General features: G+C 41.5%; 1 protein-coding gene across 1 annotated transcript; it reads right to left on the reverse strand.

The window, feature by feature from the left end:
• Nucleotides 1-1081: 1081 nt before the first annotated feature.
• On the reverse strand, nucleotides 1082-13135 carry LDLRAD1 (low density lipoprotein receptor class A domain containing 1). The gene is made up of 6 exons (XM_061630638.1): nucleotides 13115-13135; nucleotides 12724-12778; nucleotides 10153-10314; nucleotides 5236-5373; nucleotides 4181-4309; nucleotides 1082-1841 (listed from the first exon to the last, which is right to left on the reverse strand). The coding sequence occupies exons 1-6, from the start codon at nucleotides 13133-13135 to the stop codon at nucleotides 1693-1695; spliced, it is 654 nt and encodes a 217-aa protein (XP_061486622.1). The 3' UTR covers nucleotides 1082-1692.
• Between the last annotated feature and the right edge of the window lie 2407 nt (nucleotides 13136-15542).

A 15542-nucleotide genomic window follows, 5' to 3' on the forward strand; every position in this document is an offset into this window, starting at 1 on the left:
AACCAGAACTGTCACTAGAAGCTAAAATGATGAAACTGAGGTCATCATACTTTGGACACATCATGAGAAGACATGATTCACTAGAAAAGACAATAATGCTGGGAAAAACAGCAGGGAGTAGAAAAAGAGGAAGGCCAAACAAGAGATGGATTGATTCCATAAAGGAAGTCACAGACCTGAACTTACAAGATCTGAACAGGACGGTTCATGACAGATGCTCTTGGAGGTCGCTGATTCATAGGGTCGCCATAAGTCATAATCGACTTGAAGGCACATAACAAATGTGAGGAAAGGAAGAGAAAAAACAGGAAATGGGGTAGGCAAAAGGGACTTTTCTGTTGTCTTGCATATCGGAAGTACATTTGTAATTCTATTTAGATCCCTAAATGAATTAAATGAGGGATAGCACAGGGTAACTTTGTATCCTACTACATTGTTTCATAACATGGTTTACTTCATTGCTATGGATTTGTCTTGCCTTCTTTTTGCTGAGTTCTGGTTCTCTTCAAGCTATGACTGACTTCAAATTTTACCAAGGAACACGTGCTAGCATGTTATAAGAAAACATACTAAAACTAAGTTTTATTTACTCAAGCAGTAGCATATTTAATGCAACATTTAAGTTAAAGTGATTTTCAAACAAAAAACAGATAAGCATGACTCATAACCCCATTCATCTGCCATTAGTATTTAAATGCTTTTATCATTCAGTCTGTGAAGAGAGAAATATTTACTTAGGCAATTAATAGCTTGTAAATGTTTGTTTATTGCGCCATCTATATCGCATGACTTTTCACAATAGGCAACAAGAGTCATTCATTTTAGTCTGATAATGGTAGTTCCTGATTATCAGATATAAATATTGACTTAAAGGTCTTTTAAAGTACCTATTCCATTATATAAGATGATGCATGTTTACTTCTATGTAAAAGCATGAAAGTCACACAAGCCTCTTTAGAAGACTCCATTTGCCACATTATCCTAGTTACAACTGACAACAACACTTCACAGGATTCATGCAGCTTACCAGACACACAGTAATATTGTATACTGCAGTGCAAGGCATCAAACACCAAAGAAATTTGCAAACACACTAGCATAGTTTGAAATTAAGGACCTTTCACTCATCAAACACCCACATGCCTATAGCCTACTAAGGGAAAAGAACAAAGAAAGGAAAGAGTGGGAAATAGTCAAAAAAGGATTCACGTGACAGGTTTTCACTGACCTCATAATGCCAGCTAGGAAAAAGATACCAACTAGCTTGCATGACCATACATTCTTGTGCTGTAGCCACCATTGCTACACTCATAGGATTAGACTGTAACTATGAGAAGGACATTGCTTGAGATGAGTTATGCTCATTTCTGCTGTTATCAAGCAAGGTTTCACAGATTCAGGGTTACAAACGGTTTACCACTGTGTGTAAAGTCAAAGCCAGATCTATCTGTCTATCCATCCACCTATCTTTCTATTTGGTAACAACTGTATTTAGTGGGCTTTGAGGAAGGCACAGGAGTTTCTAAATACCTTCATGAGCTCAAAAGTGAAGAATCGCTGGTCTATGAACAGTGCTTCTAACACTACATAAAGTATCCTCTGCAAACCCCTCTGAAAGAAATGGCAATTCCCCAACTATAGTACTTAATGAATAGCTCCCCTTATTTTCTGAAGGTTACAGTCCTGGGCTGCTCATCTTGTGCAGATATATTCATCAGACCAGTCAATGCAGTGCTGTATTCCATCTCGGCAAAGATGTCTGGGAATGCAGGTACAGTACATATGGAAGACTACCATGGTGCATCCCCACCACTGAGGCCCACAAGGAGGGCAACTGGCCCCTGCAATAAAAAAGACAAGGGTCATCATTGATGTACTCTTTTCTCCCTAAACCAGGGATGGGAAAGCTGTGGCTCTCCGGATGTTGTTGGATGCCAACTCCCACTGTCCTCAGCCAGCATGACCCAATGGTCGGGGATGATGGGAATTGTTGTCCACATCTGGAGGGCCACAGGTTCCACATCCCTGGACTAGAGGACATCCTTTGCCTTTTGTAAATATATAGAAAGGGGGCTTTTAGTAGGTGCCATTTTCTAGTCCCTACATGGCAAGAAGCCATGGGAAAAATCCCATTTTTCACACCTACATTTATGAAATGCACTGTAATAGCAGTGCTTCCAGTGTGCTATACAGAAGTGACACCAGGGCAATATCAAAAAAAATGGGGGTCTATGGCACACACAAAAAGAACACTGAATGATGTGGATTGTATCCAATGCTGCCCTTCTTTTCACACAGCAGACTTCTGTTTGCACAATGGAACCTCTCACTCCTCTTCCCTGCAGCCCTCTGTGTACCCTCAAAATCTGCTCCAGAGGGTTGGCGGACTCTCTGGAGCAGACTTTGCAGGCATGTAGAGAGAGAAGAGGAAGAGGAATTCCCACAGTATGAGTGGAACACCACTTGCACAGCAGTGGATACACCCCTAACGTATCATTTATCATTTTACTGTATATTCAACTTCTTGAAAGGGGGCTGTAACAGTGTTTACTGCAGTTGAGTGAGGGCAGTTAACTCAGGGAGGCTGAAATGTTCCCTACTGATTTCTGCCATTTTTAATGTATTTATGTCAGTACTCTTACATATAGAACAATCTATATGGCCGAAGTAAATTTAACAAGGGCATTGCAGGTAGGTGGCAACTTATGACAAGGAACATAATGCAGACTGAATCCTTCATAATATTACTTGTGCAGGGTCAAAGCTATTGCTAGACAAGTGAGGAAACACATATGCTACTGAGCACCATCTTTTCTAGCAGCACTTTCTGTTCCACAGTGACTTCTGGCCAAACAACTACAGGTTTTATGCAACGCTTCAGAAATTGGCCTCACCACACTGATTAAAAAAAACCTTTGAAAACTGGTTGGGTTGTAGCCAGTGCTGTGCCAGCAGGGTTCCACAGGCACCATGGGACTTCCATTTCCTCTCTTCTCCTCACACCCCAAAAATCTGCTCTGGAGGGTCACGGGGTGGGGTGGGGATGGAGGGGACAGGAGAGAAAGAGCAAGTTCCATTACACACACCAAAGGCCTTGTGCTGGCAAAGCTGCAGCACTGGATGTGGTCCAGTGCATGGACACCAACTTCATACAAACTTTTGTTGTTGTTGTTATCTGCCTTCAAGTCGATTACAACTTATGGCGACCCTATGAATCAGTGACTATCAAGCGCATCTGTCATGAACCACCCTGTTCAGATCTTGTAAGTTTAGGTCTGTGGCTTCCTTTATGGAATCAATCCATCTCTTGTCTGGCCTTCCTCTTTTTCTACTCCCTTCTGTTTTTCCAAGCATTATTCTTTTCTAGTGAATCATGTCTTCTCATGATGTATCCAAAGTATTATAACCTCAGTTTCATCATTTTAGCTTCTAGTGATAGTTCTGGTTTAATTTGTTCTAACACCCAATTATTTGTCTTTTTCACAGTCCATGGTACGCACAAAGCTCTCCTCCAACACCACATTTCAGATGAGTTGATTTTCCTCTTATCCGCTTTTTTCACTGTCCAACTTTCACATCCATACCTAGAGACTGGGAATACCATGGTCTGAATGATCCTGACTTTAGTGTTCAGTGATACATCTTTGCATTTGAGGACCTTTTCTAGTTGTCTCATAGCTGCCCTCCCCAGTCCTAGCCTTCTGATTGTTGAACAAAACGACTAAGCAGCAGAGGCAACCAAAAAAAGGGGGGGAGGAAGATCTGGGTTGTAAAACGTGGTAGCAATATGAACTATTAACCTTGGCTAAATCTGGAAAAAGATGGTGACCACGAATACTGTCGCTAAACCTTACAGAGAGAGAATGAGCAGAGTGGGAGAGCCTTTGAATTTACTCTGTATTGTGAAATTTGTTCTGGGACTCTGAAGAGACCTGCTCTTTCAGCATCCTTCCTGACTCAGTCTATATCAAAAAGGAAAATACAATTCTGAACAGTACAACAGAACAAAGGAGCCCATGCATATTTATAACACATGTGAACAAAACCAAGGTGAAGATACACATAGAATTTATTTCTTTGCTAGCAGACAAGAAGAGGATATTACCTGCAGGGATCACAGTCCAGCAAATCTCACAAATATCTGCTAACTAGAAATACCATTCTGTAAGAATAGACTTACAAGTTCCTATTTCATCAGAGCAGTCTCCACAGTCATTGATTCCATTGCATCTTTGGTCTGCATAGATCCAAAACCTGCGGTTGCCACAATGGAATATCAAGTATTCTGGAAGGCTGTTGGGCAGATCACCTATTTTAAAAAAAGACCACCTTACTGTGCAACATGTATACTGGGAAAAAATAGCAGTGGCTTAAAATGTGTTAATTAGTAAAAGAAAAATAACTAAGGCAATCCTGGGAATCTCATTGAACTCTATGGCTTGTACCCAACGTAGCACTAAGTCACTCACTCCATTAGTGAAAGGATTGATTAACTAATTAATTACATTTATAGACTATTTTCCCTTCATCATAGAACCCAAAGTAGGATACTTGTGGTTCCCAGGTGGTCGCACTGACCAGACCCATACCTGCTTACCATCAACAAGATGGTGGCCTCACGTGCCTTCAAACCATAGCAACAAAGTTTTCCCTCACCTCCCCCCATGTATCCCCTAGATTTGTTCTGGGTTTTCCCCCCAACTGTCTGCAGCAGATTTGGGAAGCAAAGGGGGGGCACTTTCTGATACACAAGGAAAAATCCTTGCACTAACAGAATGAGTGCATTGGATACTACCCAGTTGGATCTGAGCAGACGTGCAAGATTGCACTGTAAGCTATAGAGATCCTCAGGTAAAACAGCGTGAGTTGTATAGAAAGTTTAAGCATGATCCAGGAACATGGTGGCTATGTGAAGGAAGCATCTCTATCCTTATTTTATTGGTGGAAATGAGAGTCATTCAGAAATGAAATAACTAATGCAAGAATCACAATTTTTGTAGCAGCAATTAAATTTGTTCAATCACCATCTTTTGCTTTAGAACGATTTTAATTTTAACTTTTAACTTTAACTGACTTCTGAAGCTGATGTGTGACCTCATTCTTAGCCAGCTTCTGTTCTTCTCACCAGCTATCACGCTAAAGTATGCGGCTTTATAAAATGGCTGAGATACGGTGGGAAAAGCTTATGACATGGACTGGGTGTGATAAGAGGTAAAATAAAGCAAAGATTATTACCACATAGTGCCTCTTGCTCATCCTCCCCATTTGCACAATTTTTTCTTGTATCACAGACCTGACTGGCTGGAATGCAGCTCTCTCTGTTGTCACATAAAAAGCCTGTCTGGTTACTGGAGGTCACACATAAACGATTAACTGAAAAATAAAATGGAGATTAAACTATGGAAGATACTGACACTTAAATGATCAAACCTAATCAGTCCCCACCCCCAATACTATAATGACACACTCAAATAATCTATTTTATACCCATAGCCAATCTTCCAACATAACTGGGATGTTTCACACATCAGTAATGACAACGAATGAAAGCTTGTGCTGCTACCATTCAATGCAATAGAGGCTGCATGTGATAATTTCCAGATGGATTGTGCCATCTGCCTTTAAAGTGGTATTCGTAATTTTTAAATATCATATTGACAATTAGAGATTGTGTATATAGAACCTGAAAGGGTAGACTCTGTTGTGGGAGCCAGTTTTGGTAACGGACCCAAGGCAAGAGTAAAATCCAGAAAAGGCACCTAGGAGTCTTGTTGCAGATGCAGAAACTAGCCTGCTTGAGGCCCAGAAAATGCAGCAGGTACCATGGGGCCGAGACCAAGGGAGGCACTAGACCACATGCCAGCAACTGGTGCCCTAGGTGAACCACGCAATTGGTACCAAACTCCAAAGGCAGATCTAGGGTGAGGTTTTTGGTAAACTGGGAGACATTTTGCCTCTACTTTCCATTTAATGCTTTTTAAGCATATTTATTTAAACAGAAGCATAATTATTTGCTTGGTCCATCCAGTCGTCTGTCCAACCAATGTTTCTGAGATTAGATAAAACAGAGACATGAAATTTTCAGAGTAGATTTGTACAACAGATGATATTTGTTCAATTTCATATAAAAATACTTTTAAATTTTTAATTATAATTTGTATTATTACAAATTAGGGTTGCCAGGTTCAATCCCTGAGACTGATCCTGTATCTTTAGGAGAAGAGAAAGTCAGCCAAGTGCAGGTGTTCTTGCAACACTGTAATGGAAAAAACCACAAGGTGAAATTCTCCCTTCCCCCTGCACAACTTTTAACGATACAAAAGACCTCTTGGTTGCCAGGCCCAGCTAAATTATGTTAGACTGAGAGAGAGCAACAGGCGACATTATCCACTTTACTTCATGGCTAGCAGAACCTGAATCTGGGTCTCTCCAGCCTTAGTCTGACAATGGCTATCCACTATACCCCACACGCAATGGCTACATGCATTGATAGCTATTGAGATGCAGGGCCAGTCCTACCATGTTTAATGATAAGTGGCCCATGCAAGATTATATCCATGGCCCTCACACAGTGGAAACTGTGTAAAATATATGAGCCAAACACCGGAAAATTCCATCAGAGGATAAAAACAACTTTGAAAATGTATAGTGGAGATGTGTAAGAGCTATAGACCTTTGGGAATTGATGATCAGTATATTTTTAAAAGTTAGATATACAGCCAGGGCTGGTGCAAGAGGGAGGCCAGGTCACGCCCTGGCTGAGGGCCTCTGGGTCCTAAGGGCCCCCTGAAAGGCCCTTCCTTAGGGTGGGTAGGTAGCACTCCCATGATCTGTGGCAGTGTCGGCTCCCGATCCTGCTGCGGATTGTGAGAGGGAGGTCCCAGTCACCCCCCTACTGCCGTGCAGGTCCACAATGCCCGCCTACATACCCCACCTACCTCTCACTTGATGTAAATGCTGGTTGCACTGCAGGCGCAAGCCTGCCATCAACCATTTTTTCCTTCAAAAAATGGAAGTCTTGTCCGAATGAAGAAAATAAAAAAGAACACAAACTCTGGCAAATGAAATGCAAGAAGACAATAAGGGATGCTAAAAAAGAATTTGAGGAGCACATTGCTAAGAACATAAAAACAAACAACAAAAAATTCTATAAATACATTCAAAGCAGGAGACCATCTAGGGAGACAGTTGGACCCTTGGATGATAAGGGAGTCAAAGGTGTCCTAAAGAACAATAAGGAGATTGCAGAGAAGCTAAATGAATTCTTTGCATCTGTCTTCACAGTGGAAGATATAGGGCAGATCCCTGACCCTGAACTAACATTTGCAGGAAGGGATTCTGAGGAACTGAGACAAATAGTGGTAATGAGAGAGGAAGTTCTAGGCTTAATGGACAATATAAAAACTGACAAATCACCGGGCCCGGATGGCATCCACCCGAGAGTTCTCAAAGAACTCAAATGTGAAATTGCTGATCTGCTAACTAAAATATGTAACTTGTCCCTTGGGTCCTCCTCCGTGCCTGAGGACTGGAAAGTGGCAAATGTAACGCCAATCTTCAAAAAGGGATCCAGAGGGGATCCCGGAAATTACAGGCCAGTTAGCTTAACTTCTGTCCCTGGAAAACTGGTAGAAAGTATTATTAAAGCTAGATTAACTAAGCACATAGAAGAACAAGCCTTGCTGAAGCAGAGCCAGCATGGCTTCTGCAAGGGAAAGTCCTGTCTCAGTAACCTATTAGAATTCTTTGAGAGTGTCAACAAGCATATAGATAGAGGTGATCCAGTGGACATAGTGTACTTAGACTTTCAAAAAGTGTTTGACAAGGTACCTCACCAAAGGCTTCTGAGGAAGCTTAGCAGTCATGGAATAAGAGGAGAGGTCCTCTTGTGGATAAGGAATTGGTTAAGAAGCAGAAAGCAGAGAGTAGGAATCAACGGACAGTTCTCCCAATGGAGGGCTGTAGAAAGTGGAGTCCCTCAAGGATCGGTATTGGGACCTGTACTTTTCAACTTGTTCATTAATGACCTAGAATTAGGAGTGAGCAGTGAAGTGGCCAAGTTTGCTGATGACACTAAATTGTTCAGGGTTGTTAAAACAAAAAGGGATTGCGAAGAGCTCCAAAAAGACCTCTCCAAACTGAGTGAATGGGCAGAAAAATGGCAGATGCAATTCAATATAAACAAGTGTAAAATTATGCATATTGGAGCAAAAAATCTGAATTTCACGTATATGCTCATGGGGTCTGAACTGGCGGTGACCGACCAGGAGAGAGACCTCGGGGTTGTAGTGGACAGCACGATGAAAATGTCGACCCAGTGTGCGGCAGCTGTGAAAAAGGCAAATTCCATGCTAGCAATAATTAGGAAAGGTATTGAAAATAAAACAGCCGATATCATAATGCCGTTGTATAAATCTATGGTGCGGCCGCATTTGGAATACTGTGTACAGTTCTGGTCGCCTCATCTCAAAAAGGATATTATAGAGTTGGAAAAGGTTCAGAAGAGGGCAACCAGAATGATCAAGGGGATGGAGCGACTCCCTTACGAGGAAAGGTTGCAGCATTTGGGGCTTTTTAGTTTAGAGAAAAGGCGGGTCAGAGGAGACATGATAGAAGTGTATAAAATTATGCATGGCATTGAGAAAGTGGATAGAGAAAAGTTCTTCTCCCTCTCTCATAATACTAGAACTCGTGGACATTCAAAGAAGCTGAATGTTGGAAGATTCAGGACAGACAAAAGGAAGTACTTCTTTACTCAGCGCATAGTTAAACTATGGAATTTGCTCCCACAAGATGCAGTAATGGCCACCAGCTTGGACGGCTTTAAAAGAAGATTAGACAAATTCATGGAGGACAGGGCTATCAATGGCTACTAGCTGTGATGGCTGTGCTCTGCCACCCTAGTCAGAGGCAGCATGCTTCTGAAAACCAGTTGCTGGAAGCCTCAGGAGGGGAGAGTGTTCTTGCACTCGGGTCCTGCTTGCGGGCTTCCCCCAGGCACCTGGTTGGCCACTGTGAGAACAGGATGCTGGACTAGATGGGCCACTGGCCTGATCCAGCAGGCTCTTCTTATGTTCTTATGTTATGTTCTTAAGATGACGGCCAAGGTTTCCCTAAGGGGCTGATGCTCCTGCCGCCATCATGGTTGATAGCAGGGATGCGCGTGCATACCACACATATGTTCCATCAACCAAGATGGCAGTGGAGGCATCAGCCCCTTAGGGAAGCCTTGGCTGCCATCTTGGTTGATGGCAGGCATGCTCACACAGCACAGGCAACATTCACCAAGGGAAAGGTTGGTAGGTGGGGCATGCATGCGTGCGGGTGCTAGGGTCCGGGGCAGGCGGGTGCCCAATGGCTCTGGCATGCCTGGTGCTGGCCCTGTATACAGCTATCCATATTGTCTACTATACTTCATGGATTACTATGTGAGCTAGTGCTCAGTCTTTTGGCAGCTGCGGGATTAATTTTTCTAGATGTGTTTTCAGATCAGAAAACAGCTTCAAGTGATCTGGGATTTAATTAGATGAGTCAAACGGATAGCATATCAAGGGGTATTAATAACTGTAAATAAAAGATGGAGACCATTATTCTAGATTATCTATAGTACATTTCTGGTCAGTCTGAATTTGAAATATAACTATGATGTATGATATAGCTATTATCAAAGAAGTATGCTACTATGGACCCATTCATAAATCCTGTCTCAATAAACCAGGACATGCCTGAGCTATATGTGCGCTTGTTGCCTCTTTGCTTTCCCTTCACACAATTTTTAAAAAATATTAGATCCTACAATGTATTTTGATTTCCCCAAAAACATCAAGATGACAGTAGCTATACATTTGGGCAGGTCATTCCACTTCTTCAAGGTCTGTTGGGCCAAGTTTATACACATAAAACTCATCATGAAGAATGTTACTGAGATACCCACTGTTGTGGACTACAACTACCAATGCAACCAATTCAGGCAGCATAACAAATTGTCAAGGATGATAGGAATTGTTGTCTTGAGTGACAAGCTAAGTCTCTCTTTCTCAATTTCCTTTCATATCTCAAGCAGCACACTCATCATTTGACTTATTGCAAGCATTACTCCAGTTGGAAGCAATTTGGTCACAATAACATTAACAAAAGCTGGAAGTAACTGACCTGGTGTATGTGGAGGGATACCAACTGTGACAACCAATGCAATGACAGCAGCGATGACACCAAGTACACTAAGACCAATGGCAGACACACAGATACATCGCTGAGTGCAAGGGATACACGCAGGACAATCATTATGGCAGCTTTGTAGATTATGTATAGTACCTGTCAGAAAGAGAGGACTTAACTCCAGCTAAATGCTTGCACTGATTTTGTAGGAAAATCCACAAGCAGGATACTGGCTTCTGCCAGCTCCTACTAATTAATCCTTATTGAAAACATCACATGGGTTTTTAATTCTAAAACAAGGTTATATAACTATACAGATCCTCTCAAATGTAAAGATGTATCACTGAACACTAAAGTCAGGATCATTCAGACCATGGTATTTCCGATCTCTATGTATGGATATGAAAGTTGGACAGCGAAAAAAACGGATAACAGAAAAATCAACTCATTTGAAATGTGGTGCTGGAGGAGAGCTTTGCGCATACCATGGACTGCAAAAAAGACAAATAATTGGGTGTTAGAACAAATTAAACCAGAACTATCACTAGAAGCTAAAATGATGAAATTGAGGTTATCATACAACACATCATGAGAAGACATGATTCATTAGAAAAGATAATAATGCTTGGAAAACCAGAAGTAGAAAACGAGGAAGGCCAAACAAGAGATGGATTGATTCCATAAAAGAAGCCACAGACCTGAACTTACAAGATCTGAACAGGGTGGTTCATGACAGATGCTCTTGGAGGTCACTGATTCATAGGGTCACCATAAGTCGTAGTCGACTTGGAGGCACATAACAACAAATACAGATCCTCATGCCCAAAGGTTTCTGCTCCTACTATGCTTATTATCTCCCTCATTTATGCTAAAAATAATACTGGTGCAGAGAGATCATGTCCTAATATTTGCATTTGTTCACATTTCTAAAAGTATGTTTTTACAAAATTGTCTAGAGTCTCCTGGGGTTTTAACTGCAGAGGGCAGTTGACCTTCTGCAAAGCTCATTTTGCCCATCAGGAACAAAGGTATGTTCTAGGACAGGCTAGGGAACTTTTTTGCAGCCTGAGTGTTGCATTATCTCCTGGCAACCTTTGTAGCATAACATACCAGTGGTGGGCCAGAGGAAAAGACAGGTGGAGCAACAGGTGTAACTCTTGCCTTTGTATAGCCATGGGAAACTCAGAGGTTCCACATACCCACACCTCTCCGTCCAGGCAAGAAAGGGGCATTATCACAGTTCAGGGATACATTCCAGAAAGGCAAAAGCACTCGAGGATATGGAGCAGGGCCAATTAGAGATGTTGCCCAGGAAAAGTCTTGAGGGTCAGAACAGAGTTCTGGAGGGTTGGATTTGGTCCTTGGGCCTGTTTCCCAGCCCTGTTCAAAGCTAAATTACATGACAGCACGGTAGTGACATATTAAGCTGCCTTCAGACTATTTATCTGTTCAGCCTAACATCCCTTACTCTGACCGGCAGTGGGTTGCCAAAGTGTGTGGGTCTGGAAGAGGTCTCTCTCTGACTTAAGATGCTTTTAATTGGAGATGCCAAAGGTTGAATTTGGTATCTTTTGTGAGCAAAGCATGTGCTCTATCACTATGGGCCCTCCTCATGTTAGATTCAACTGAGCACAAAAGAAGAGTAAACTGATGCAATAAACAGTATTCCAAGCCCAGAAAGGTAGAATTTATCACATTTTAGGTCTTGTCCTTTCTCGAGGAAGCTCATTCAGTATAGCAAAAGTGAGGCTGGTCTCTATTGATTTATCCAATTTTTAAAAAATCTCACAATGCAAAATGCTATCTGTTCCTTACATACGTATCAGCCCAATTTGTGGAAGAATCAGCTCACAACTGTATTGTGTAATCTTCCTCCGCAGTGCTCATATCTGTCTTTGGGTGATAATTGCCATCCTTTCACACGATACTTAAGAATTAGCTGCAGCTAGCTTGAAATACTGCAGTATCTTTTCCCCAAAGCTTTTATACTAAAATACATGTCGAGTGTGAATGGAGAAGATGCACAGGCAGAAACAAAGCAAGCTTGAAAAAACTGAGGGAGGGGGAGCTATCTCCCTTTTCCTTTTCCCCACTCCCATTGCACATTCATATATTCCAGACATTTTTTATTTGATCCACCATTTCAGTAAAGAAAAAATCCAGCAAATGTTGCAACTAAAATATTTGTATTTGTTCATAAAATTTGTTACCCAATTTTCATTATAATATAATCCCAAACTGGGGTATAGTACCAATAAAATTTAATACATTCATACAATCCATAAAATATACTGATTATATTATGTAATGTACCTAATTAAATGTTTTCTAACAGATCCCTGCCAATGGGATGTCAATTTTGAATGAACTAAAGCATTTTCAGTCTGTTAATAAAACCACTCTACTAAAAACTAAACTTTCAAACAAAACTATAGAAACATCAGTTGTCAAGTGGTATGCATATTTAAAATGAGCTGTCTACTTCCACTTTTTGAAAAGACTTCAGTGTATAAAATTAGTAAGTGGCCAGTATTTTGAATTTGAAATTTTAGGACTACCAATTACCTCTCTTAGCAGTGAAGAGCGATTTTGCTGAACCAAATGAAGCTGCATCAAAATTCTGTAATTAACAGAAATAAAATACATGCCTTGTTATTATAGAGGGGGAGAAACTTTAAGGCAATACAAGGTACTACATTCAGGTTCATTAGTTAGGACAGAATCCTTATCTGCATATTTTTAAAAACATGTGAACATCATATAAAGAAGATGTAATTAAAACTGTTTAGAATTTTTATTTTTAATTCAGTTTCCCTTTTGGTAAAATAGAGACACAAATTTCCAGCATTTGTGGTTTTCCTGTAGTTTATAGAAAGCAATATAAGAACTAGGGGCTGAACAATCATGTTAAAAGAATTATTAAAATAATTAGTTTTTCTAATGAAATGGGTATTACCTGAGGATGAATTTTGTTCATTTTGACCCCAATAGCTGCAGGAGTATATTAACTAATAGGTAGAATTCTTCTGACAATTTCCCCATTTATGTTCACTTTAAGCTGTGTTGCTGAGATATGGAAAGAGGAACTGCCTTGTTTTATTAGCCACTAAATGCATTCCTGGGGTGGTGTTACCTGGTTACTAAGAGAAACAGTGATCGGAGGAGAGTCATTCTAATCCCAGCCATACCTATCAAAAAGAAAGTGAGCACAAACTCAGGAAACCCTATTTGCCTTCCCTCTGGCAATCACCACAAAAAATAACAGCGCAAGTGATCGTGTTGCAGCCCCTACTGGACATATTAGAAAACTTCACACATAGGTAGCACCATGAGTAGCATTGGGGATACACTACAAGCACGAATGATATGGCTCCAGCACCTTCGAGAATGTCAGTAATGTAATGTTCTTAACTTTATGTTCATTCTTTTGGTATAATGGCCACCTCTTTGGTTTGTTCTTTTAGCCAGCAACCTGGATAAGAAAGTTGATATTGCAAATCCCTTTTAAAGTAGATCATCTGCAAATCTTCTATTGAGACAAGTTGTTTAATGGATGTAGTTTTAATCTGCCCTTTGAATACACTTACACAGTAATTCAGTGTTCATCCATGGCTTTCTGTTCTTAAATAATTAAACCAAGATTTTTAAAATAATTGCTAAAATGGATAACCCTCCCTAGACCCAGATAATCTTAATAACTATAGCCCAGTAGCAAATGTTCCATTCCTGGGCAAGGTCCTTGAACAAGTGGTGGCAAGCCAGTTACAGACACTCTTGGATGAGACTGATTATCTGGATCCATTTCAGTCGGGTTTCAGGCCTGGTTTTGGCACGGAAACAGCCTTGGTCGCCCTGTATAATGACCTCTGTCGAGAGAGAGACAGGGAAGTGTGACTCTGTTGATTCTCCTTGATCTCTCAGCGGCTTTCGATACCATCAATCATGGTATCCTTCTGGGAAGACTGGCTGAGTTGGGAATGGGAGGGACTGCATGGCGGTGGTTCCGCTCCTACTTGGCGGGTCAGCTCAAGGTGGTGCTTGGGGAACATTGCTCAGCACCCTGGACTCTCCAGTATGGGGTTCCACAGAGGTCAGTTCTGTCCCCTATGCTGTTCAACATCTACATGAAACCGTTGGGTCCAGTCATCCGGAGCTTTGGAGTGCGTTACCATCAGTATGCTGATGACACACAGCTCTCTTTCTCCTTTTTATCTTCTTCAGGTGAGGCTGTCAATGTGCTGAACCGGCGCCTGGCTGCGACAATGGACTGGATAAGGGCTAATAAACTGAGGCTCAATCCAGACAAGACTGAGATGCTGCTAGTGGGTGGTCCTTCTGACCGGATGGTGGATGTCCAACCTGTCCTGGATGGGGTTGCACTCCCCTTGAAGGAGCAGGTTCGTAGCTTGGGGTTTTTCCTAGAACCATCTCTGTCACTTGAGGCTCAGGTAGCCTCAGTGGCATGGAGTGGCTTCTACCAACTTCAGTTGATGGCCCAGCTATGCCCCTATCTGGACAAGGATAACCTGGCTTCAGTTGTCCATGCTCTGGTAACCTCCAAGTTAGATTACTGCAATGCACTCTACGAGGGACTGCCTTTGAAGATAGTTCAGAAGCTGCAGCTTGTGCAAAATGCAGCAGCCAGATTGGTAACAGGGACCAGATGGTTCAGTCATATAAAACCGATTCTGGCCCGCTTGCATTGGTTGCCTGTATGTTTCCAAGCTTGATTCAAGGCGCTGGTTTTAACCTATAAAGCCTTACATGGCTTAGGACCACAATACCTGATGGAATGCCTCTTCCGACACGAACCCACCCGTACACTACGCTCAACAGCCAAGACCCTCTTCCGGGTGCCTACTTAAAAGGAAGCTGGGAGACTGGCAACAAGGGAGAGGGCCTTCTCAGTGGTGGTCCCCAAATTATGGAATGATCTTTTTGACAAGGTGCGCCTGGTGCCAACAGTGTTATCTTTTCGGCGCGAGGTCAAGACTTTCCTCTTCTCCCAGGCATGTTAGCATGTTTTTAAATTGTTTTTAATTTTTTTTGTGTTTTAAAATTCGTATATTTGTTTTCAATGTTTTTTTATTGCTGTAAACCACCCAGAGAGCTTTGGCTATGCAGCAGTATATAAATGTAATAATAAATAATGTTTATGTTGAAAGTGTGGAATGAAGCTCTTTAAGGGCTTTTCTAATTGTATGAATAAAAATTTGTCTATGTATTAGTTTTAATGTTATGATCACAGTTTATAAAGTATTGATCTTTCAGTGCAGCTGGCTGAAGACATCGAAGAAGTTTTTGATATGGCATAGCTCAGCTGTTCAACGGAAACAAACCACTGGGTTCAGCTAGGCCCGTGCATGAACCTGTAGAGTTCAAGC

Source organism: Rhineura floridana, chromosome 6 (assembly GCF_030035675.1).
Source record: "Rhineura floridana isolate rRhiFlo1 chromosome 6, rRhiFlo1.hap2, whole genome shotgun sequence".
NCBI lineage: Eukaryota > Metazoa > Chordata > Lepidosauria > Squamata > Rhineuridae > Rhineura > Rhineura floridana.